The sequence below is a fragment of the Lepisosteus oculatus genome, chromosome 14, assembly GCF_040954835.1.
Source record: "Lepisosteus oculatus isolate fLepOcu1 chromosome 14, fLepOcu1.hap2, whole genome shotgun sequence".
In the NCBI taxonomy this organism is placed as follows: domain Eukaryota; kingdom Metazoa; phylum Chordata; class Actinopteri; order Semionotiformes; family Lepisosteidae; genus Lepisosteus; species Lepisosteus oculatus.
The window spans coordinates 27651134-27676287 of record NC_090709.1 but is presented as its reverse complement, the minus strand read 5'-3'; the positions used below and the strand labels follow the sequence as shown (position 1 = coordinate 27676287).

The 25154-nt window shown below is 40.9% G+C and overlaps 1 protein-coding gene across 1 annotated transcript; it reads left to right on the top strand.

Moving 5' to 3' along the window:
* Positions 1-8181: 8181 nt before the first annotated feature.
* LOC138243026 (protein FAM78A-like) lies at positions 8182-17903 on the top strand. Its single transcript, XM_069198526.1, has 2 exons — positions 8182-8301; positions 17342-17903. Exons 1-2 carry the CDS (start codon positions 8267-8269, stop codon positions 17865-17867), a joined length of 561 nt encoding a protein of 186 aa, XP_069054627.1. The 5' UTR covers positions 8182-8266; the 3' UTR covers positions 17868-17903.
* The last annotated feature ends 7251 nt before the right edge of the window (positions 17904-25154 follow it).

The following is a 25154-nucleotide window of genomic DNA, read 5'->3' as shown; positions in this document are numbered from 1 at the left end:
AATTTCCCAATATCCCCTGTGCCCTTGAGATGCGTCACAAACCAGTCTTAGTTGACAGCAACAGGGGAACAGGTCGTTTCTGTACTGTGTTCAAGTATGTGGACACAATGACACGATGTGTTGTGACACAGCAGAGTACATTTTTTTTCTGAAACTCCACCAGTCACCCATAGAAGGAACCGATTTTCTTCCTCCACAAATCTTCTTCCTCCATAAAAAGGCATGTGGCACCTGGATCAGTGGTTAAAACTGATCCTATTTCCAGATCAGTGATAAAAGTTCCTCATATGGTTGCATGGTGTTCAATCCAAATATCATTCTCTCAACCACCCTCTAAAAATACTCTCATTATTACAGTGTACACTATGTGAATGAGTCTCCATGAACACTCTATGGACACAGTGTATGATCACAGTATAGAAACTCTCTGGAGAGGAAAGTGCAGTTCTCTAATCCACAAGGTCACTAAGATATTTGACAATATGAATAAAACATACTGTAGGCTAATGTTTTTTTTAAGATGTGTTCTATTGTGTGTGCAGATACCCTACATTTTTCATACATATATATTGTGTATTATCCATTAGCCATTCAAAAGTATCAGTGTCAGATGATCTGCTATACAATGTCAGATGGTGCACTCTGCCTGCAACCATCATTTGTAGCCAGTAAAGTGACTCACTGATTCCAGGTAAAAGATGTACTCTGCAGAGAGCTGTCTGAGTTCTGTTCTCAGACTGACTCTTCCAGCTGGGAAGTGTTACACTTTGGCAAAGTGGAAGAAATCCTAAAGCCTATTGAGTAATGAGAGAATTCATACATGAGATAAAGACTAGTTTATTGAAAAGAGGCATTAACACGAGCAAAGAGTTGATGTACCTGAAAGGATGAGGTCTCATGGAAACATCTGAAGCCAAGGCAAGCAATGATGGAAGATTCCGAGGAGGATCTGCAATAATGGACATGAGCAGTGGGAGTGGTCCAGGCAGGTGACGGTGCAGCACAGCAGGACTGGACAGGATAATCAGGAACAAGACTGGAAATGACCAAAAGTGCACAGACCACCAGGTAAGCAGGAACTGGACCAGGAACAGAAGAAGAAGTGTGCAGGATCGCCAGAAAGCAAGATGAGACTAAAACATGGAAAATAACAGATCAAGACAGAGTGCAGAAACAACATTCAATAAAGAAAGTTATATATTTTTGGCTAAAATCAACATACTAATTATTATAGAAAATGCGAGTTCATTCCTGACCTTTATACCATGTTAAGAGAAACATTATCCAGTTTCAAACTGGAAATCAGTTAAAAGCAGATTCATATCAGCAGGGTAACAATCCATACCCTGAGTGAACACTCCTGGACATTGGTATCACTCTACTTGCTCCAAGAGGAAATACCGTAGAAGGACTGGACTGCTGAATTTCGTAGGCCTCTTTATGGGAAGTAGTTTCAAGGGTGTTTCTCAATAGTGCAGTTATAAAAGAAAGGAAGCTTGTAGTGTTTGAGCAGCACAACATTGATTTTATCTTTGGCTTTGACAGTACTGAAGCTCTAATAGGCCACATACATTTTAATTTTAAAAGAATCTTCAAAAGTTCAGTCAACGATCTATAATCTAGAATCTGTCATCCCAGCCATCCTACTATTTCAGATCTGTCATGAAGTCTCTGACCGCCTGAGTCGGTGTGAACAGGCCCCTCAACAGATATTTTGCTTTGCCAGTTGTAGTTAATAAGACCACGATTCCAGGAAGTGCAAATATATTTCTATTGTTGCAGACTTCGCTAGGTTCATTTTTAGAATGCCACTCAAAATATGATATGCTGTTTGATGACCTGCTTAAAAAACTTTTATCTTATCTCCACAGAGCCATGATATCAATAAATATATACAGCCTCATTTTGAAAGTGAAAGGGTAGCTGTATCCGAGTTTGGGGGCATTGTGAAGTTGAAATTTCATTGTAACACGAGGTTCTTGAGTGGTGAGAGCAAAACTACTATTCCCATACTTTCTGTTCTTCTACAAAGTGCTTGTTGTGAAGAGGTCATGTTCATTCTCTTAATGGCTAAGGTCATGGGCTGTGAAAGCCAAGTCGGCCCAGCAAACAGTAACGAGAAGAGATGAGCCAGGGCTGATTGCTTCTTTATTACCCCCTCTCACACTATGAAAACTGGTACAAACAAAATAGTAGTTTCACTATGACAGGTTAGAACACAAACAAAACATTGCTCTCTATCAAAGTCCCCTGGAGATCTCCTCTCTTGTATTCATCAAAAACTCAAATATCACCAAATGTCAGAGTCATTTTTTTACATTTATGTATAATGAATGAACAGTGCCTGCACAGATGCTTTAAAGAACTCAAAATCAGGTTTTGACATATATCATCATATGTTGAAAATGGGTGTTGAGCAACATTCTTGTCTGAACACTGAAGAGGCAGGAGAAGGACATGAAGTAGTAAGAAAAGAAACACACACAGTCAGTGCTAAAAATATCAGAGTTGATTTTCCTCTTTCTCTTTCTTGAGGCGATCCTTGACACGAACAATTTTGCTCAGAGCACTTGAGCTCACAGGAGTCGGTTCTCTAGGACAAGTGGAAAGGAACAACCTTCAATAAAGAAAGTAATTCATGAGTCAAGGGGAAGAGTTTTATATTTTGTGCTGATATCAACATGCTAAATAACGTAGAAAACGTGAGTTCATTCCTGAACTTTATACCATGTTAAGAGAGGAATGATCCAGTTTCAAAACTGAAATCAGATAAAAGAAGGATGATAGCTTTTTGGGGGAAACCTGCATTTCCATTAATCAAGGTAATAAATACTGATGGGTTCAAGAGCTGTCAAGCAACCGTCCAGATATCTGAAACAGAAGTGTAAATTTGAACATCGACACTAAGTACAGAGCAACAATATTTACACTTCTATGTCTGCCTGTGCTCAGTGTCACCAGAGAAAAGCTCCTCAAGCAAGCATTCAGTAGTTCTAGGGATTTCCTTAAATACCTGCTTACTGTTTAGCTTTACTAAACACCGGAACAGAGTTTAGACTGGAACAGACAAGAAGGGGGGATCTTACAGTACCATCTAACATGCAAATTCCATGGGCTCTTGAGCGTAGCTTGAGCCTTGCTCCTTGGGAATAAGCTACCTGGTGCAGATCATGAGGTCAACAGCCAGCAGATTCATATCAGCACGGTAACAATCCATACCCTGAGTGAACACTCCTGGACATTGGTTATTATCACTCTACTTGCTCCAAGAGGAAATACCATAGAAGGACTGGAGTGCTGAATTTCTTAAGCCTCTTTATAGGCAGTTAGTTTCACAGGCATTTCTTATAAGTGCAGTTGTAATAGATAGGAAGCTTGTAGTGTTTGACAGCAGAACGTTGATTTTATCTTTGGCTTTGACAGTACTGAAGCTCTAATAGGCCACATACATTTTAATTTTAAAAAAAGTGACTTCAAAAGTTCAGTCAACGATCTATAACCTAGAATCTGGCATCACAGCCATCCTTCTATTCCAGATCTGTCATCAAGTCTCTGACTGCCTGAGCTTGTGTGAACAGGCCCCTCAACAGATATTTTGCTTTGCCAGTTGTAGTTAATAAGACCACGATCCCAGGAAGTTCAAATATATTTCTATTGTTGCAGATTTCGTTAGGTTCATTTTCAGAGTGCCTCTCATTGAAGATATGATATGCTTTGTTTGATGACCTGCTTAAAAAAACTCTTATCTTATCTCCACAGAGCCATGATATCAATAAATACATACAGCCTCATTTTGAAAGTGAAAGGGTAGCTGTATCTGAGCTTGGGGGCATTCTGAAGTTGAAACTTCATTGTAACACGAGGTTCCTGGGTGGCGAGAGCAAAACTACTGTTCTCAAACTGTCTGTTTTTCTACACAGTGCTTGTTGTGAAGAAGTCAAGCTCATTCTCTTAATGACTAAGGTCATGGACTGTGACAGCCACGTTGGCCCAGAAAACAGTAACAAGAAGAGATGAGCCAGGGCTGATTGCTTCTTTATTACCCCCTCTCAGACTATGAAAACTAGTACAAACAAAATAGTAGCATCACTATGACAGGTTAGAACACAAACACAGCATTGTTCTCTATCAAAGTTACCTGGAGTTCTTTTCTCTTGTATTCATCTAAAACTCAAATGTCACCAAACGTCAGAGTCATTTTTTTACGTTTATGTATAATGAATGAACAGTGCCTGCACACATGCTTTAAAGAACTGAAAATCAGGTTTTGACATATATCCTCATGTGTTGAAAATGGGTGTTGAGCAACATTCTTGTCTGAACACTGAAGAGGCAGGAGAAGGACATGAAGTAGTAAGAAAAGAAACACACAGAGACAGTGCTAAAAATATCAGGGTTGATTTTCCTCTTTCTCTTTCTTGAGGCGATCCTTGACATGAACGATTTTGCTCAGAGCACTTGAGCACACAGGATTCGGTTCTCTAGGACAGGTGGAAAGGAACAACCTTCAATAAAGAAAGTAATTCATGAGTCAAGGGGAAGAGTTTTATATTTTGTGCTGATATCAACATACTAAATAACGTAGAAAACGTGAGTTCATTCCTGAACTTTATACCATGTTAAGAGGGGAAAGATCCAGTTTCAAAACTGAAGTCAGATAAAAGGATGATAGTTTTTTGGGGGGAAACCTGCATTTCCATTAATCAAGGTAATAAATACTGATGAGTTCAAGAGCTGTCAAGTGACCGTCCAAATATCTGAAACAGAAGAGTAAATTTGAACATACACACTAAGTACAGAGACACAATATTTACACTTCTATGTCTGCCTGTGCTCAGTCTAACCAGAGAAAAGCTCCTCAAGCAAGTGTTCAGTAGTTCTGGGGCTGTCCTTAAACACCTGCTTACTGTTTAGCTTTATTAAACACCGGAACAGAGTTTCTGTTAATTCCTGTTTCATTCAGAGAATCTTTTTTAAAAAATTGCTGGTGATCTTAGTTTTACATCGGTTTTGGGTCTGTAGTAGAAGTAGTTTTACAAGAGTTAACATAATCATGTTCGAGACGGATCTGTTCCCCGCCCCACCAATTCCCACCAGCCCAAGTCTAGGCAGCCACCTTCCTTCCAACCAGTCCCCCAGGATTCAGTCATCATGAATTTGGAGGAGATAAAAGGGGGCTGCCCCAAACTTTACATTCACAGTCAGTCAGCACCCCCTTGCCGAGGACCTCTGTGCACTGTCCCATCACTGTCCTCAGGCGCAGGCTGATAGTCTCCCATCCTGAGGGTCCGGCTGTCTTGATGCCCAGCCCTCAGTGAGGCAGGAAAGGAACCCCACAATGGCAGGCGGGGTCTAGCACTCCTCCGGGTTTTCCTGCCCCCTTTAGGTTGCTCTTCTCCTGTTTCCCGACAGCTTCTGGCTCTGGCGCCCAACACCTCCTGGGCGATGTCCACAGTGGTAAGTAGGTGACCTGTCTTCGCTGCTCTACTGGTGTAACACCGGTGGCCATCTCCTCCTCCCCACCCGATTCCTCTGATGTGGCCTCTGTTGCCCAGCAGGGAGCACCCTTCTGGACGTGCCCACCGGTCTCCTCAAACACAGCATTGACCATGTAGCTGTATTGCTGGTCAGCAAAGCCTATCAGGCCTTCCCCTCCCGGGCCATGGCAAGGTGGCCTGCCATCTCCCCCTGGGACCAGCCGTTCTCCCAGGCCGCCCACTGAAACTGATACTGAAACTGATACGGGAAATAGTCCCCTCTCTGTTGGGCACAAGCCAACTGTACATATCATATACAGATCCTATGCATCTGCGTCTGCATAGGATCCTTACACTGATACTTTTATTCCATATTCTCAAAGGACATTGATCACCAGTGGAGACACTGATCCACTGAAACCCAGTGGATTTCTTTAGTATGAACAGTGGAAACTACATGGATTTAAAACTAAAAACTGGAGGCACTACTTTACTCATAGGGTGATGGAAAGGTGGAACAAGCTACCCAGGCATGTTGTTAAAACTGATACCCTGCTTCCTTTCAAGACACAGCTGGATGAGATCATCTGATGCATTAATTACTACCAAATGGGCTAGATGGGTCTCTAACTCTTCTTTTGTTCTTATGACCAACCACTGGGAGAATTTGCAGAGATGGTTTTGGATAGATTTTATGTTGAAATCAGTTTAGAGAGCAGGGAGTGGGAGTGATGGAGATTCTGGTTTTATTACAGCAAGCAGAAGAATAAGATGAGCCTGGTCTAGATTATTTAGGTCTTCCTCGGGTCAGAACAGGAACCAAATGTGCTCACTCAGTCCACCTAGATTTAATTTCTAACAGTGGCTGCACCGGTGGAGCCATTCTAGCTCTTGGCACTTAAGGGTGGGACACCTGCTGGGGGAACTGGCGCATCTCTGAGTCCAACAGGTGCTGTAGGTCTCTGTCCATCCATCCCACCCTAACACCAATGTAACGAATTTGGGTTCTCGGGCTTGTGCCCCAGCCACACCCAGTTCCTCTCTCTACCACATGGGCGCAAACCATCACTCAACAGGGGTCTTGCCGTCTTCCTCAGCCCGGGCAGCCAACATCCATGTTATGCGCAGGGGCATATTTATTACAGTATCTTTTATTTTTAAGCGCCTGCGAATTAAGGTTTTCTAAACAGGGAAAGCAGGGAAAATATATATATTTTTTCCTGTTATGAAATTTGAATGTAAACGATGCAGGACGGAACCATTAGATTGAGGAGGCATGAGATGAGTCTGAATGTGACATTATGAAGAAATCTAAATATTAATTCCGCTCTCTTTCACAACTAGAAACATGCAAACGTAGCTTAAATCGCTCTCACATCCTCTCCTCCGTCTTTTAAGGAAACTATAACAAAAGTAAGACAAAAAAACGACTGATCGTATAAGGGTACTAAAACTTGAGGTAGGAACTTCAAGCGCTCGACGGAAAGATCGTTTATCAAGCATTGCTGTTGCAGATGTCGATATTATTTTATGCATCAGAGCATGTAGATCAGTCTAGTTCTGTCAATCACTACTTTGTTTTAAATGGCTAGTTTATTTTAAACCGCCGATAGTTTAAAGGAAAGCGTGGCTGCAGCTCTTGGTGTAACTGTTGATCGCGAACTTGAACTCACCTGGGACATGCCTGCAGGTCTGTACAGAATCCACTGATGTCCGCTCTTCTTCTCTGCGGCAATGGACTGCTGTATGCTATGGCTATAAGAAACGGAAACCTGCTTCAGAGAAGTAAAGTAAGCTGTTTGTATATTTATCAAAAAATGCTATTGATAACTAGAATATTATTATTATTATTATTATTATTATTATTATTATTATTATTATTATTATTATTACAAATGCTGGACCTCCTTAGCTTTCCAGTATAGAAATACTGATTTGGCATAAAACGTGCAGTAAGTTTCTTATACAGAACATGTGCCGGGAGTGGATATTTTTCAAGACTAGTAAAAAATTTGAAACTGCAACAGGATATCTAACCATCGCGATAACGCTAGGCTATGTGCCGTGAAGACCTTCGGTTAAGACCCAGACGTCCCGATCAAAACGTAGGCAGAGACATCGATAACCACCTAACCTACCGCTTTGCTCTCTTGCTGACACACCCGCTCCTCTCAATGCATTTAAGCGCCGCTCATCCTCCTCGCTTAGTATTGCGTTTGACTTTTGATATTCCCTTACTGTTGGCTGTTCATTTAGAGTGTCTTCTTGTTTTCGGACCCCTTTTAGTATTTTTATTTCGTTTCTCGGATTGCGGCTTTGTGTAACATTCAAACTTGTCTGTTTTTTTCCGTTTTTGAGCAAATCTTTCGGATTGCGAAATCACTACCGAGGAAGTTTCTGGTTATTGTTCTGTCTACTGAACCCACATAGGATCCATCCTTCGGTTTAGGAAGACTGACCGTAACACCTTCTTTAAAAATATATATATATTTCCTTGAGTGGAGACAAAATCAGCGACTATGTTTTTCATGCGTCTGTTGCCGTTCTTGGGAGTTCTAGTGATATTCAATGCAATAGGCTCTAGCCAGAGTTTTCCCAAACGTTTCCGTGAAAGCATTGCCGTTCTTGAAGTGAATTCTATCATAGACTCAAATCCCACCAGCATCTACGAATCCTTCTCTGCTCTGCGGTACACAACCCCGTATTTCCGAGCTTCGGCCCGGGTACTGGTGCCGCCCATCGCTGCTAAGGAGACCTGGACCGTGGGCTGGATTCAAGCGTGCAACCACATGCAGTTTTACAATGAATACGGGGATGAAGGAACGTAAGTACCGCGTTAGCAAGCGCGCTGATGTTCACATTATATATACTGTATATACAATGGCTTATTGGGGCTATCTACTAGACTTCAGTAAGAAATATGTATAGCCCTATAAAAACACGTTTCTGTGCAACCTCTAAGAAATGCTTTACCGCATAAAAACACAAAACTGAAAATGCTCAGCACAACCTGCTACAATATACAGTATCTACAAAAACGTTTCAGAATCTTTTGACTTCCTACAGCCTGTATAAATTGGTGAACAGACGCAAGTCTGATAACATTATTCTATAGTTCAGGTGGGTAGCTGCGTCAGCATGCATAAGGTGCAAAGGGACAAGTAATACTTTTATTCCATGCTGAAAAAAGAAATTAAACGCAACGTTTCGGCTTTACAAAACGAAGAAACCAAACCGGTTGAACACAGCAAACCCAATCTGTTTTCACAAGTTGCTTGCACTTCTTGCCGCGGGCGAAATAAAAGCTGCTGAGCTAAATAAGGAAAGCTGTAACTATTACGACTGCTCACTGTTCCTCAGGCTGTGACAGGAGATCACACATTGTATTATTATTATTGAGAGACAGGCTCACTGTCTGTTCCTCAGGCTGTGACAGGAGATCACACACTGTATTATTATTACTGAGAGACAGGCTCACTGTCTGTTCCTCAGGCTAGAACATGAGATCACACACTGGATTATTATTATTGAGAGACAGGCTCACTGTCTGTTCCTCAGGCTGGGACAGGAGATCACACACTGGATTATTATTATTGAGAGACAGGCTCATGTTGTGTTTTTTCTGACTTTTCCATTATTCTTTTCAGCATGTAATAAATGTATTACTTGTTCCTTAACATTAGTCTGTGCCTTATATTGATTGAATGTAGACAGTAAGGGGTGAATTAAACAGGCAGTTATGCTTTACCTTACTTCAAACCCCTCTTACCCACTTTTGAAACTCCATGTGGGTCCGAATGCCTCAGTATAGTGACGGGGACACTGTACTGTAAACAGGTGCTGTCCTTCGGATGAGATGTAAAACCGAGGTCCTGACTCTCTGTGGTCATTTAAAATCCCAGGGTGCTTCTTGAAAAGAGTAGGGGTGTAACCCCGGTGTCCTGGTCAAATTTCCCATTTGCCCTTACCAATCATGGCCTCCTAATAATCCCCATCCATGAATTGGCTTCATTACTGTGCTCTCCTCCTCACTGATTGCTGATGTGTGGTGAGCGTTCTGGCGCACTATGGCTGCCGTCGCATCACCCAGGTGGATGCGGTACATTGGTGGTTGCAGAGGGGAGTCCCCATTACCTGTAAAGCGCTTTGAGTGGAGTGTCCAGAAAAGCGTTATATAAGTGTAAGCAATTATTATATTTATTATTATTATTCAACTTATAAGAAATACAGCAAAAGACATTATTCTTTTTTCCTTCTTGTAATTTGCCTGTGCAGGCAGAAATTTTCAAACAAGGCCTATGTACACAAAATTACACCCAAGTATTTGGTCATCCAAGAGCTGCTTTCCTCCTTTGAGGTAGATCATTAATTGGTGGCTGTGTGGGAGAAAAAGAGTATAATGTACATGAAGGTTCTGTTAAGTAGCAAGGGAAAAGTAACCAGGCACCACATTTAGAATGTTTACTTTACAATTGTAATATAAATTGTACACAGAAATAAAGCAGAATGATCAAATCCAGGGCAGCATGGTGGACTCCATTGTCTAAGGTTCAGTTCCTGGGGTGCTGTCTGCGTGGAGTTTGTATGTTCTCCCCATGTTCACATGGGTTTACTCCCACAGTCCAAAGTCATGCTGGTTGATAAATTGGCCTCTGGGAAATTGGCCCTGGTGTGTGCGTGTGTGCGTGCGTGCGTGCGTGCGTGCTGTGATGGATTGGCGTCCTGTCCGGGGCGTGTCCTGCCTTGCACTCTCTGCACTGTGTCCCCCACTTCCCTGAATTCAACGTCTAGTGGATAGTATTTGCAGCCCTGTATTTAGTCTTAACTGTGAGGTTAATGTTAACATGGCTCAGTATGGAAGAGCCCAGCTTCACTGTTTGTATAACCTTCTTCCAAACTTCCAGCGCCCCTAGAACCCCAAGCTGGCAGTGCTACTTGAGTTATTGCAGTGTTCTTGTGTTATCGGCAAATTCACAAGTGGTGCACATTTCTTTTACTGAGTCCTAAATTAAAAAGTTTCATGTGTCACGACAGCAAACTTTTTGGTTTCACTTTTAGATTTAGTGTAACTATCAGTATGATCAGCTTAAATAAAAGTGAGGTTAATTAGCATTTAGCATGTTCATACTATGCAATATTTATACATACAGTTTATATAATAGAAGTATAGAGTTGCATTCTAATATATTTTTACACATCTTAAGAAATAAAATGGCTGGATTTATTTGTATCTGTTTTTATTTTTGAAAGCTTTCCTCAGTAACTTCCAGTACCTCTTGCTTTGCTGAAGAGTATGAGATTATCAGGTATTTTATATCCTCAGTGAACTGTCTAAGGGATCACTAACAGGTAGTATATTAATCCTACGTGTGCTGTTATTTTCATAACTGCTGTTATGAAATGGTGCTCTGCTTTCACCATTCATAGTTGCCTGTGAATGTTTGCCTTTATTTCAATCATGATCTTTAGCCAGGAACTACTGTAGCTACATGGCTGGAACATGTTCTGGTTGTATTTGAAGGTAAAATAACTGAACTCTAATGACTGTGAAGTGGACCTATCAAAACATGTTCAAAACTGGTATTATTTAGGGGGGGAAAAATTAATGTATCATTTGATGTTTAGTTTCTTAATCAAAACTAATTGCATTCGTCCTACGCCATGGTCAGCTAGATTGAGATGTTTGCAAACTGCTCTAATGAGCTCAGCAATGGTTTCTGGATTAGTACCAAATTAAGAGAATTGCTGTGGAGAAAGTGACAAGGTCTATATTAAAACGCCTGAAACAAGTGGCACAAGTCAAGATGTGAATATTCTCAGAAATTTCACATTTCCCAGCAGAGTACTTGTTAACACGGTTCTTAATAGATTCAGCACCAGTAGCCTGGACTCAAATTTCCCTCTGGAGAAACCCTTTTGTGTCTCTGAAATGAAGAGTGACAGGGAAGGGATTGAGAGAAATGAGAAAGAAGAAGACGCAAATACGAAAAGACACATATTTAATCTTTTGTTTTTATGTACCTGTAATAAAAAAGGAAATGCTGCTACAGTACATATTCAATCAGTGCTTACTGTAAAGATGTACACAAATGTGTTCTGCCGTACAGTAATCTTTTTATTACCATGTTGCAGCTTAACCTTCTCTAAATAGTAATATGCAATGTCACTACTATTAGTGACACTGTGCACACTACACGTTGCATTTATAGGATTTGCTGACACTCTCATCTTGGTATACTGTATAAGGAGCTTCTTGTATTCAATGTCCAAGTCCAGGGAACAAATTATTGTCAAAACAGCACTTACCCAGTCCTGCAGTGATTTGATGCCAGTAAAGATAGGACGGTTTGTCCAAGAGCATGGACAGTGTTAGTTTCAGTGTGGGTGAGCCACTTATCTGACTGACCAGGACAAAGACACTTGTCCAGTTGTCTGTGGTTTGTTTGTTTGTTTGTTGAATTTCAAATCAGTGTATTTTCAGCTCAGTGCTCAGCAGTGACCCTGTGACTTGTCTGTAAACATCCAGTATCTCAATCAACGTTTCTCAAATGCACAACAATACAGTGTGTAGCAGTACATGCCGGCAATGCAATTCCTTTTCTACGAGGGGGGGGTCATAAAAATGACTAAATTAAGTAACATAGAATATGAATAAGATGAACTCCAACAAAACTCAATATAAATAGAGCTGTTATGTGTCCAGGGTGTATGCAATACATTATGTCCAAGTAGTGCAGTACACCAAATACAAAGAAATACAATGAAAACTGTACAGTATGTCCATGCAGCCATTACAGTGATTTGCTGAAGCTGCAGGTTGGCTATTTAGCAGCCTTGAATGCTTCGATACTAGGATGACTGGGGTCTTGAGAATGGATCTGGACTTCTTAAGACATCTAGCTGAGAAGATATCATGGATGTCTGGTACCTTACAGCCGGTAATAAGCTGCGCTGACTTCACCACCCTCTGTGGTACTTGGTGCAGTGCGATTTCAGGTGGAGCAGTTTCCATACCAGGCAGTGATGCAGCCAATCAGGATGCTCTCAATAGTGTACCTGCAGAAGCTGGCCTGGATATGTGATGGCATTCTGAACATCTTTAGCCTTCGGACAAAGAACAGGCGCTGCCGTGCTGTTTTGACCACGATGTTGGTGTGGTGGGTCCAGGTAAAGTCCTCTGAGATGTTAACTCCCAGGAACTTAAAACTGCTGACCCTCTCCACTGCAGTCCCATTGATATAAATAGGTATGTGATCTCCCTATTGGTTCCTATAATCCACAATAATTTCCTTAGTCTTACTGATGTTCAGAGAGAGGTTGTTCTCCTGGCACCATGCTGCCAGGGTTTCAACCTCCTACCTGTACGCAGACCCTTCACCATCTGTGATCAGGCCGATGGCTGTTGTATCATCCGTAAACTTGATGATGGAGTTGAGTTACGCCTGACGACACAATCATGAGTAAATAAGGAGTAGAGGAGAGGGCTAAGCACACAGCCATGGGGGGGCTCCAGTTTTTAGAGTCTGGGTAGAGCATAGAAAGTTTGTGAACCCTTTAGAATTTTCTGAATTTCTACATACATTTGTAAATTTATGTAAAGCATAAGTTCACATACTTTTTCTGACAGACATTTCATGTTGGATCATTTTGATCAATAAATGAATGAAAAAGTATATCCTTTTGTGTGTTATTTGTTTTATTGGGTTCTCTTTGTATATTTCTATGACTTAGATGAAGATCTCATCACATTTTAGGTCAGAATTATGCAGAAATTCAGAAAATTCTAAAGGGTTCACAAACTTTCTAGCACCACTGTATGTTGGTGCCCACCCTCACCACCTGCGGACATCAAGAAGTCCAGGATTCAGTAACAGAGGGAGATGGTCAGTCCCAGGTCCTGGACCTTGATGACGAGCTTTGAGGGCACTATGGTATTGAATGCTGAGCTGTAATCAACAAACAGCATTCTCACATATGTTCCTTTCTTATCCCCTTGTGAGAGGGCAGTATGGAGGGCAGTGGCTATAGCATCCTCTGTTGACCTGTTCTGGCGATACGCAAATACTAATGGGTCAAGTGTATCAGGCAGTGAGGAGGTGATGAATGCTTTGACCAACCACTCGAAGCACTTGATAATTGATGTAAGTGCAACGGGGCAGTAGTCATTTAGACACCTGACTCTGTTTCTTAGGAACGGGGACAATGGTGCCTTTCTTAAAGCAGGAAGGAACTATGTACTGAGCTAGAGAAAGATTGAGTATGTCTGAGAAGACATCTGCCAACTTGTCTGCACATGACTTCAGAACATGGCCATTGCCAGGAGCCTTGTGTGGATTGGTCTTTTTATAAACTTTTTATAAAACTTTTTATAAACTCTATAGTTGTATTTAGCTCTTTTGATGGCTTTCTTGAGGTCGTATCTGGATTATTTTATAATTATTTATATAATATATTATTATATAAAACTAAATAAACAAGGACGAATGGATGCTCGCAGGACACTTGCAGGACGCCAGCCTTCACTGTCAGCGCCATCTTACTCGCCATTTTACATCTTACTTGTCAGATGCACTAATTTATGTCGTAATGAGCCATATCCATTGGCTAGGTCCAGCCATAGTACTGTTAGTTCCCTATTCCTTTTTTTGCCTCCTTTCTGCACTAATATATCCATGTACTTGTTAAGCAGCATGTAGTCAGTAAGTCATCTTGCCACAATTGCCAGAAAGATCTTTCCTTCCACATTCAGCAAAGATATAGTTCTAAACTGTCCTATGCCCTAGGCATTCTCCCGCTTTGGTATGAAACATACCTCCACTACATGCCAATCTGCCTCTTCTCAATACAACCCTTAAAAGCCTCCATAGCACTCTTGTTACTTTTAGACAGTATTTGCACACTTGACCCAGGTACTGAGGATGATCTTGCTTTCCTGATGATGCTGGTCATTTCCTTCAGTCTCCTGCATATCAAAAACATCCATTGGATCATCAGATTTCAATCTGTCAGCAGCTGTGAGAGCCGTGTCAGTCCCCCCAGGCAGTGGTGACTCCATTGGTATCTGTGAAGTGAAAAATAGCAGATAACTCTGACAAGCACAGGTTCCTGCAAGGTTGCTGGGTTATATCTTTCCTGTGCTGGTTTTAGGAGCTGCTGTAAATGCAGGCCTGTTAAACTATGGAGAATCTAAATTGGATGAGGGGGGGATTTAAAAGAAAATAATTGACAATTTTTATTTTTTTTTGTGGGGGGGGGGAATTACAGAATGTGCAACAACTTCTAAGTGGCACAGTGGTTAGCATTACACCATCTCTGAGTTCAATTCTAAGATACAATATAGAGTTGTATCTTCTAATGAATATAGGGAGGGTTTTTTCCCAAAGTCCAAAGACATACTGGTGGATTAGTTGCCTTCTGGGGAAAATTGGCCTGTGTGTGTGTGTGTGTGTGTGTGTGTGTGTGTGTGTGTGTGTGTGTGTGTGGGACTGGTGTCCCATCTAAGGTGTATCCTGGCTTGTGCATTTTGCTTACCGGGATAGGCTCCCCTGCTATTCTGAATTGGATGAAGCAGTTACTGTATAATATGTGTGGATAGATGATGGATTTACTTTTCAAAAAAGTTCATGGGCATATCTGAACAAATCTTGCCACATCTGAATCACTGGTACTGCAGAGTTATCCAAAGAGGATGCAGGACTTGTGTGATACCAGTGCGATCCTATGTTTATTTTTAACAAAAACAGATGCATGGGATATTAAGAATGAGTATGACTTCTGTCAGTTAAAGCCAATACAGGTCAAACAGGTGTATATACAGTGGTGTGAAAAAGTGTTTGCCCCCTTCCTGATTTCTTATTTTTTTGCATGTTTGTCACACTGAAATGTTTCAGATCATCAAACAAATTGAAATATTAGACAAAGATAACGCAAGTAAACACAAAATGCAGTTTTTAAATGAAGGTTTTTATTATTAAGGGGAAAAAAAAATCCAAACCTACATGGCCCTGTGTGAAAAAGTGATTGCCCCCCCCCCCGTTAAAACATATATCAACTGTGGTTTATCAGATCTTTGGAAAGCTGAGTTCAATTTCTCTAGCCACACCCAGGCCTGATTACTGCCACACCTGTTCTCAATCAAGAAATCACTTAAATAGGACCTGCCTGACAAAGTGAAGTAGACCAAAAGATCATCAAAAGCTAGACATCATGCTGCGATCCAAACAAATTCAGGAACAAATGAGAAAAAGGGTAATTGAGATTTATCAGTCTGGAAAAGGTTATAAAGCCATTTCTAAAGCTTTGCGACTCCAGTGAACCACAGTGAGAGCCATTATCCACAAATGGCAAAAACATGGAACAGTGGTGAACCTTCCCAGGAGTGGCCGGCGGACCAAAATTACCCCAAGAGCGCAGCGACGACTCATCCAAGAGGTCACAAAAAACCCCACAACAACATCCAAAGAACTGCAGGCTTCACTTGCCTCAGTTAAGGTCAGTGTTCATGACTCCACCATAAGAAAGAGACTGGACAAAAATGGCCTGCATGGCAGAGTTCCAAGACGAAAACCACTGCTGAGCAAAAAGAACATAAAGGCTCGTCTCAGTTTTGCCAGAAAACATCTTGATGATCCCCAAGACTTTTGGGAAAATACTCTGTGGACTGACGAGACAAAAGTTGAACATTTTGGAAGGTGTGTGTCCCATTACATCTGGCGTAAAAGTAACACAGCATTTCAGAAAAGGAACATCATACCAACAGTAAAATATGGTGGTGGTAGTGTGATAGTCTGGGGCTGTTTTGCTGCTTCAGGACCTGGAAGACTTGCTGTGGTAAATGGAACCATGAATTCTGCTGTCTACCAAAAAATCCTGAAAGAGAATGTCCGGCCATCTGTTCATGACCTCAAGCTGAAGCGCACTTGGGTTCTGCAGCAGGACAATGATCCAAAACACACCAGCAAATCCACCTCTGAATGGCTTAAGAAAAACAAAATGAAGACTTTGGAGTGGCCTAGTCAAAGTCCTGACCTGAATCCGATTGAGATGTTGTGGCATGACCTTAAGAAAGCGGTTAAGGCTCGAAAACCCTCCAATGTGGCTGAATTACAATAATTCTGCAAAGATGAGTGGGCCAAAATTCCTCCACAGCGCTGTAAAAGACTCATTGCCAGTTATCGCAAACGCTTGATTGCAGTTGTTGCTGTTAAGGGTGGCCCAACCAGTTATTAGGTTTAGGGGCAATCACGTTTGCACACAGGGCCATGTAGGTTTGGATTTTTTTTTTCCCTTAATAATAAAAACCTTCATTTAAAAACTGCATTTTGTGTTTACTTGTGTTATCGTTGTCTAATATTTCAATTTGTTTGATGATCTGAAACATTTCAGTGTGACAAACATGCAAAAAAATAAGAAATCAGGAAGGGGGCAAACACTTTTTCACACCACTGTATATATATATATTTTCTTGTTAGATGGGAACACATTTTCCTGCTGGAAAATTCTTCCTTAGTTCTTGCTGTGCAAAAGCCTTGGATATTTTAGGCAAATTCAGGAAGTACCATATGTTATGAGCATCATCAATTGGTACAAGCCACCATTAATGTTTTCAACTACTCTAATCATTTTGACTATTTTTCCTACAGTTCAGTTTGTGTGAGTTTTTGATCCATAAGTGATCAGAATCTTCAACAATATGATCTCAGGAACTCAAAGTAATGATGACCCAATTAGAAACACTATAGTAGCTAATCAATCCAGCCACCATAGACTTGTGTGTTACTATAAAGGGGGAAAGTGTCAAACTTGCACTGTTGCTGTGTTACATGTTGATGTGCTGATCTATTAATTGGTGTGTTTTGTTTTAGGTCTAGCTGGGAGATCCCTGATTTAAGGGATGGTCAAATTCAAGCAATAAGTGACTCTGATGGGGTGAACTACCCCTGGTATGGCAATAAGAAAGAGATCTACATTTTCACCAGCCCCACCATGAAGGACACAGAGTTCAACGTCACCATGGACGACAATTTCAACCCCAGTGTGTCCTGGGGCGTGCCCGTGAGCAACAGCAACCAGTCCCAGCTGACCAATATCCGCAGGGACCAGAGCTTCATCACCTGGCTGGTGGCCATCAACCAGGCCAGCAGGATGCACTTCATCCTGAAGACCATCAAGTGGAGGATGCAGCTGCAGATCGAGATCGACCCCGGCAAACCCCTGGGCCAGCGTGCCAAGCTGCTGGAGCCCACCGCCCAGGAGCAGCCCCAGATCCTGGCCAGGAACGAGCCCATTCCGCCCAACGCCATGGTGAAGCCCAATGCCAACGACGCGCAGGTCCTGATGTGGAGGCCAGAAACCGGGAAGCCTGTGGTTGTTATACCACCAAAACTATAGGGTAGTATATTGAAGAAAGGAACCCCCCCCCGACCTTTTTTTACATCAGAAACAAAAATATAACAAGATGCCCCAAGTGGCAAAGCTATGAACGTCTCCTGGACTTAACAACTGCAACCATTCTACCTTTAGCACAGTGATACTCGGCCCAGTTTAAATTAAATCGTTGCAAAAATGGCTAGTATTATTTTTTGCAAGGCATTTTTTTAACATTATATGAGAATATATACAGTAGGTGTGTGTGTATCTACAAATTTGCACATCTTGTTTCCTGGGATAGGAAGGGTGGGAGAATTGTTTTTTCAAACAGGAAAAAAATAATAAAGAAGGTAGTCCCCTAATTGAGTAGTCACATTAGAAGCTCAAAAAAAACTATGATCTGAGTATTTATACTATGCAGTAATTTTGTACCTAAAAGAACCTGAAACTCCAACTGTACTGTTGTAGAGAAAAGAGGCACAGTGCAGTTCAGTGAAGGATTGAAAGAGGTTTATTAATAATGAAGAGGCCTCCCCAAGATCAGACTGTCAGAGTAATCCTATCTGATTTGCTTGCCATTGTTCAAAAGCACCCTTTTATACCGTTATAATCATCTCCTCTATGTACCTAACATGGTATTGGAGAAGCACATATTTTATGATCAATATGTTAAGGACTAACCGCTGATCCATGCTACAGACTTTCATATATGCAACACAACAGTCTGCTTGTTCAGCGTATGTGTCAGATTCTTTTTTTGCAACAACAGGTGTTTGTACACTGTGTCCTTCGCACAAGCATCTGTTAACTGTATGCAGAAGTGTGCTTTTCTGGTCACAATAAATCCCCATATATATAGGTTTCTTTGTCAGACATGATATACCATTGACAGCAGTGACACCCGAAGAATGCTCCACAGCTGAAATTTGCTTCCTTTCTTCTCTTTTCAGCATGGAATAAACCTATTACTTGTGATACACCATTGCGTGGCTGACATTTGTATTGCTTGTGAGGTTCCCAACAGGGATGCAATTCTAGAAATAAATTTAGAATTGTTATATAAAGGCTGTAAAGTATTACAACTGCTTATAATATAACGGTGAGTTTCAGGACAGCAATCAGTTGTAGTGAGCAGTGTCATGCTTTCTGTTTACTATAGATCTTCTCTTACCACGAGTCATTACTTGATCTTTATATGGAATCTAATATGGAATATATCTTTATATGGAATCACGCAAACTCTCAAAATCCCTTACTTTCTTGTATCTATGCTTATGTGATACTTGTGGAAACACTAAGAAAAATGGAACTGTAATAGTGTCACCTCATGTAGTGGGTTTTGTTGTAATTCTGTCAAGTTAATTCATTTTTGTCAGTGAACCATTGTAAGCCTAACTTTTTAAGCATTTCCAATAGTGTATTTAGGACTACTCCTAATCTGATATCCAATAATTCACTTTTGACTACATTTAATAGATCTCTAGCAAAATTTTCACATGAATAATTGTGTTTTTCACTATACCTTGACCTAATGTATTCACTATTTCTACTAAAGCTTTACAGCATGCAAAAAATAATTTTCTCCATTATCTGCTAAACCCAGACCTTGCAATGCCTGCTGAGCATATGCCTAGTTAGCACATGCTTCTGTATTTGCAATTTTCCAAGAAATTAGAGCCAAATTTGAACTTCCAAAGAGACCTCCAATATCTCCAAACAAACTTTTTTTTTCCCCGAGCACTTCTTGGTGCAATTTAAGTTTGATATAATTGGGTCATCTATAATTAGTGTGGATATTGCTACACTTTGTTTAAACGAAAGACAAAAGATGGACCGTATGCGGGAGATGAGAAAACAAGAAGCCGAAAACCAGGATGCCATAATCCGTAGTCAAAAAGTATCAAGTTAAAAAAACCAGGAAGTCAATCCAAAAGACCAATCCGAAAACAAGATCCAAAACCGAAGTCGAGTCGGCAAACTAGAAGTCTAGAATAACCAAGAAGCAATCAAGATAGCAAAAGGCTCTGAATTGTATCACGAGAAGTTCAAGCAAATACTGAGCAGGGAGATGAGAGTGAAGCAGGTTAAAGTACCCAAGAGTAGGGGTGTGTCTGATTACTGATTTCGCACTGTAATGCGAAGAGGTGTGTCAGGTCCTCATTGGGCAAGTTGTAACAGATATGCTTTGTTGCAGCCATTGTAAAGTACTGGTTTTGTTTCTACAATTGATTACATTTTTTATATTGCAATACAACATTAGCTAAAACATAAGTTACCTCTAAAGTAATGATTTTAACATGCAACATTGCTTCCCTAAGAAGTCCATCTGTTGGTGGTGTCATCAATGTTGGACATATTGTTAGCATTTTATAGCCACAGGCTGTTGGATTGAAACATTGTTTATATTCACAGTGTTTCCTCTGGATAACATTGATACATTTAATTGAATAATATTGTCCATCGAGTCCATTTGTCCATAAAAAAGGTTTCAAATTAGTCCATCTGGATGTAATTAAAATCAGTACTAATTCATACTCTGGGTCCTGGGATGCTCCTAGTATATGTTGTGATGCACATAATGAGTCCAGTTTCATTTCTATAAAGAGCGGTTATTAGCCAACTGTCATAAGTTTCATTGTGTATTCTGAGTTTGGATAAATTGGATGATAATCTTTTCGGATATGGTCTATATTCCCACCATGTTATACATTGTCGTGCTTTACTTGGATTCAAACTGGATTTAACTTGTACGGCATTCCTGGTTTTTCCAGCTTCACTTGAATCATATTTTTACCTGGTGAACAGACCTTCTCCACTCACCATCTGCCCTCCCTATTAAGTGTATATATTGGCCATTGTTAATGTACTAACTCTTCGAGGTCTGTCCCATGGTAATCTGTAAAATCTAAGTATGTTATATCATGGATCCTGGTATATTGGAACACCATTTCCTGTCCTGTTAATAGAAATAAAAGAAAAATTATTAGTATTCATTGTTTAGTATTATCTTTGTCTTGATTTCCATTCAGAAAAGGTTTCACTTGCATCCAATAGAACCATTGTGCATTACCTTTTCCTGAAACTGATACACTTGTATCCCTTTTTCTTGTGGTTTTATTGAATGTGGCACTGCTGCAAGTAAGTGTTTTACACACTAAGCAGGCATTCTGACCTTTCCAAGCCTTACTTTGGGTTTCGTGAAGGAGGTTTCGTGAAAATGCTACAGGCGTGCCAAAATCATTTTCGAACTTGAAGCTAACTTTACCCCGGTATGAAAATCGTCCTATGTTATATGTGTATCTGTTACTGTGTGAAAGAATAAAGTGCTTTTGATTTCAACCATTAATTTCAATGGCTACTGACATTTGCTCTGCATTGAATAATCAACACACCACACCGTGATAGGCACTGGACTCCTGGTCACCACATACAGTGCCTTGCGAAAGTATTCGGCCCCCTTGAACTTTTCAACCTTTTGCCACATTTCAGGCTTCAAACATAAAGATATAAATTTTTTATTTTATGTGAAGAATCACCAACAAGTGGGACACAATTGTGAAGTGGAACGAAATCTATTGGATTTTTGAAACTTTTTTAACTAATAAAAAAATGAAAAGTGGGGCGTGCAAAATTATTCGGCCCCTTTACTTTCAGTGCAGCAAACTCACTCCAGAAGTTCAGCGAGGATCTCTGAATGATCCAATGTTGTCCTAAATGACTGATGGTGATAAATAGAATCCACCTGTGTGTAATCAAGTCTCTGTATAAATGCACCTGCTCTGTGATAGTCTCAAGGTTCTGTTGAAAGCGCAGAGAGCATCATGAAGACCAAGGAACACACCAGGCAGGTCCGTAATACTGTTGTGGAGAAGTTTAAAGCCGGATTTGGATACAAAAAGATTTCCCAAGCTTCAAACATCCCAAGGAGCACTGTGCAAGCGATCATCTTGTAATGGAAGGAGTATCAGACCACTGCAAATCTACCAAGACCTGGCCGTCCCTCTAAACTTTCAGCTCAGACAAGGAGAAGACTGATCAGAGATGCAGCCAAGAGGCCCATGATCACTCTGGATGAACTGCAGAGAACTACAGCTGAGGTGGGAGAGTCTGTCCATAGGACAACAATCAGTCTTACACTGCACAAATCTGGCCTTTATGGAAGAGTGGCAAGAAGAAAGCCATTTCTCAAAGATATCCATAAAAAGTCTCGTCTAAAGTTTGCCACAAGCCACCTGGGAGACACCCCAAACATGTGGAAGAAGGTGCTCTGGTCAGATGAAACCAAAATCGAACTTTTTGGCCACAATGCAAAACGATATGTTTGGCGTAAAAGGAACACAGCTCATCACCCTCAACACACCATCCCCACTGTCAAACATGGGGGTGGCAGCATCATGGTTTGGGCCTGCTTTTCTTCAGCAGGGACAGGGAAGATGGTTAAAATTGAGGGGAAGATGGATGCAGCCAAATACAGGACCATTCTGGATGAAAACCTGTTGGAGTCTGCAAAAGACCTGAAACTGGGACGGAGATTTATCTTCCAACAAGACAATGATCCCAAACATACAGCAAAATCTACAAAGGAATGGTTCACAAATAAACGTATCCAGGTGTTTGAATGGCCAAGTCAAAGTCCAGACCTGAATCCAATCGAGAATCTGTGGAAAGAGCTGAAAACTGCTGTTCACAAACGCTCTCCATCCAACCTCACTGAGCTCGAGCTGTTTTGCAAGGAAGAATGGGCAAGAATTTCAGTCTCTCGATGTGCAAAACTGATAGAGACATACCCCAAGCGACTTGCAGCTGTAATCGCAGCAAAAGGTGGCTCTACAAAGTATTAACGCAAGGGGGCCGAATAATTTTGCACGCCCCACTTTTCATTTTTTTATTAGTTAAAAAAGTTTCAAAAATCCAATAGATTTCGTTCCACTTCACAATTGTGTCCCACTTGTTGGTGATTCTTCACATAAAATAAAAAATTTATATCTTTATGTTTGAAGCCTGAAATGTGGCAAAAGGTTGAAAAGTTCAAGGGGGCCGAATACTTTCGCAAGGCACTGTAATTATAAGCCAGCTACCTCTTCAAATTGACGACAGCAGGTCTATTTGGCATCTGTGCCCGACTTGCTTAGTCAGTAAAGCATGAGACTCTTAATCTGAGGGTCGTAGGTTCAAGCCCAATGTTAGGTGCAGTGTATGTCATTATCTTACAGAAGGTCTCTAATTACCTTAATGGTACCTAGCACTTTACACCTTAATGGTACCTAGCACTAAATGGGAATGCATATATTTGGTCCAGTTAAAGATTATCAAGAAGAAAATTTCTTTCCTTGCTTGAGTAAATGAATCAAGGACTCTGCTTTAAATGTATTTTCATTTGACACTAGGACACAGATAAACGCAGTGAATATCATGCCACATTATAGTCTGAAACTGCATGATCAAAACACTGCTCATTATTGCAACCATTATTGGTATCTTAGCTCCTCTCTATTTTTTATACAGTAGAGTTTCTTTAAAAAACACATGCCTGTCAGAAGGCCAAGAAATTGCATGGCGAATAAGAGGATTTACTAGTATTCTAATAAAATAAATATTGTGAAACCTTTGCTTTCATACAAAAATTCATGTGTAAAAGTGTCACTTTGACTTTACAGGTAACACGTTCAATATGTAAACCAGCCAGCAGCCATATCACCCTGCAACTCACAACTGGCAACCCATGGAAGCTAAGCAAGTGTGAGCCTGGTCAGTACCTGGATGGGAGACCTCCTGGGAAAAAACTATTGTAAGAGGTGTTAGTGGGGCCAGCAGGGGGCGTGCTGACCTTGAGGCTCATGTGGGTCCTAATGCCCCAGTATAGTGACGGGGACACTGTACTGTAAACAGGCGCTGTCCTTCGGATGAGATATAAAAGTGAGATCCTGACTCTCTGCAGTCAGTAAAAATCCCAGTGTGCTTCCTGAAAAGAGTAGGGGTGTAAATTTCCCATTGGCCTTTACCAATTATGGCCTCCTAATAATCCCCCTCTATCAATTGGCTATGGCTTCTGTCACATCATCCAGGTGGATGCTGCACAGTGGTGGTGGAGGGGAGTGTCCAGAAAAGCACTATAATATAAGTGTAAGCAATTAATTAAAACAATGATAAATAACCGCACTGGAAAATATCGGAAAACAATGGCTTATCTCACTATTCGCACCAGGCGCTCGGACACAGACATGGCCGTTCACTAAGGAAATTAATGAAGAAGAGGAGTGATATCGCTGCTGGCTGTTTAGTTTAATAATTATTCACGAGGACAACATGGGTCCGTGCAATAACTCCACAAGCAGTTTGAAAGAGCGAAAACAGGGACGTTTCGCGTGTGAGGTGAACGTGATAACCACCGCGCTACGGCAACGACAGTACACCCTACCCCCAGAGCAGGATAGGAGACTCCACATTCTACAGCTCTCTAGCATTAGAGGAGTTCCGACTAGAGAAATGGGGACAATCTTCTCTTCAGGATGTGGAAATATTTTCCCGAGAGTCCTTTTTTCGAAGGTCAACACTCTTTGCCAGTCACACCTCCCCACCACGCGCAATGTATCTCTCTTAACACACTAAGACGATCGTTATTATACTTTTTTTTGCACTCCGCATGCTGCTCTTCGGGGCTTTTATCTGTACTGAGCTGCTCATTTGAGATCCAGAAGGCAACACAGATGCGCTCCTATACTAAGCGTCGAACCCGGACCGCCTGGGTGAAAACCAGGAGACCTAAGCACTAAACCGTACTGACAGCTTTTGAAAAGGAGCTCTGTATTATTCACAAATACTAAGACAAAGTATAAATACTCCATAGGTTTAAAATTCAGGAATATGAATGGTCAATTGTTTACAATAGGAGTTTTTATGTTTCGTATGATTTAGCGACTTTTTTACAATACGTAAAAAACAGCACACCTAAATGACAAAGCCTTAGAGCCACAGAGAAAAACAAATTGCGTTTAAAGTCATTTTAAAGGCTCGAGATGACATTGCATTATAAACGCAAATGTTTGTCTTCTTTGTGGCTTACTTTTTGTTGCTTTAGCGAATTTCATGCAGTTTATTTCTGACACAAGACATAACAAGCTTGTGTATTTATGACAAAAAAGCAGGGCAACAATTTTTATCGACCTTGGAATCGAAATTGTTAAAAAAAGAAATTAAATGCACATATAGTAAATATATTTTCTCATATAATAGTGTGTTTTTTTGTCTAAAAAATCCTTCATGAATGGTTTAACAGACACTTTGCATAATTAAAAAATATATATTTAC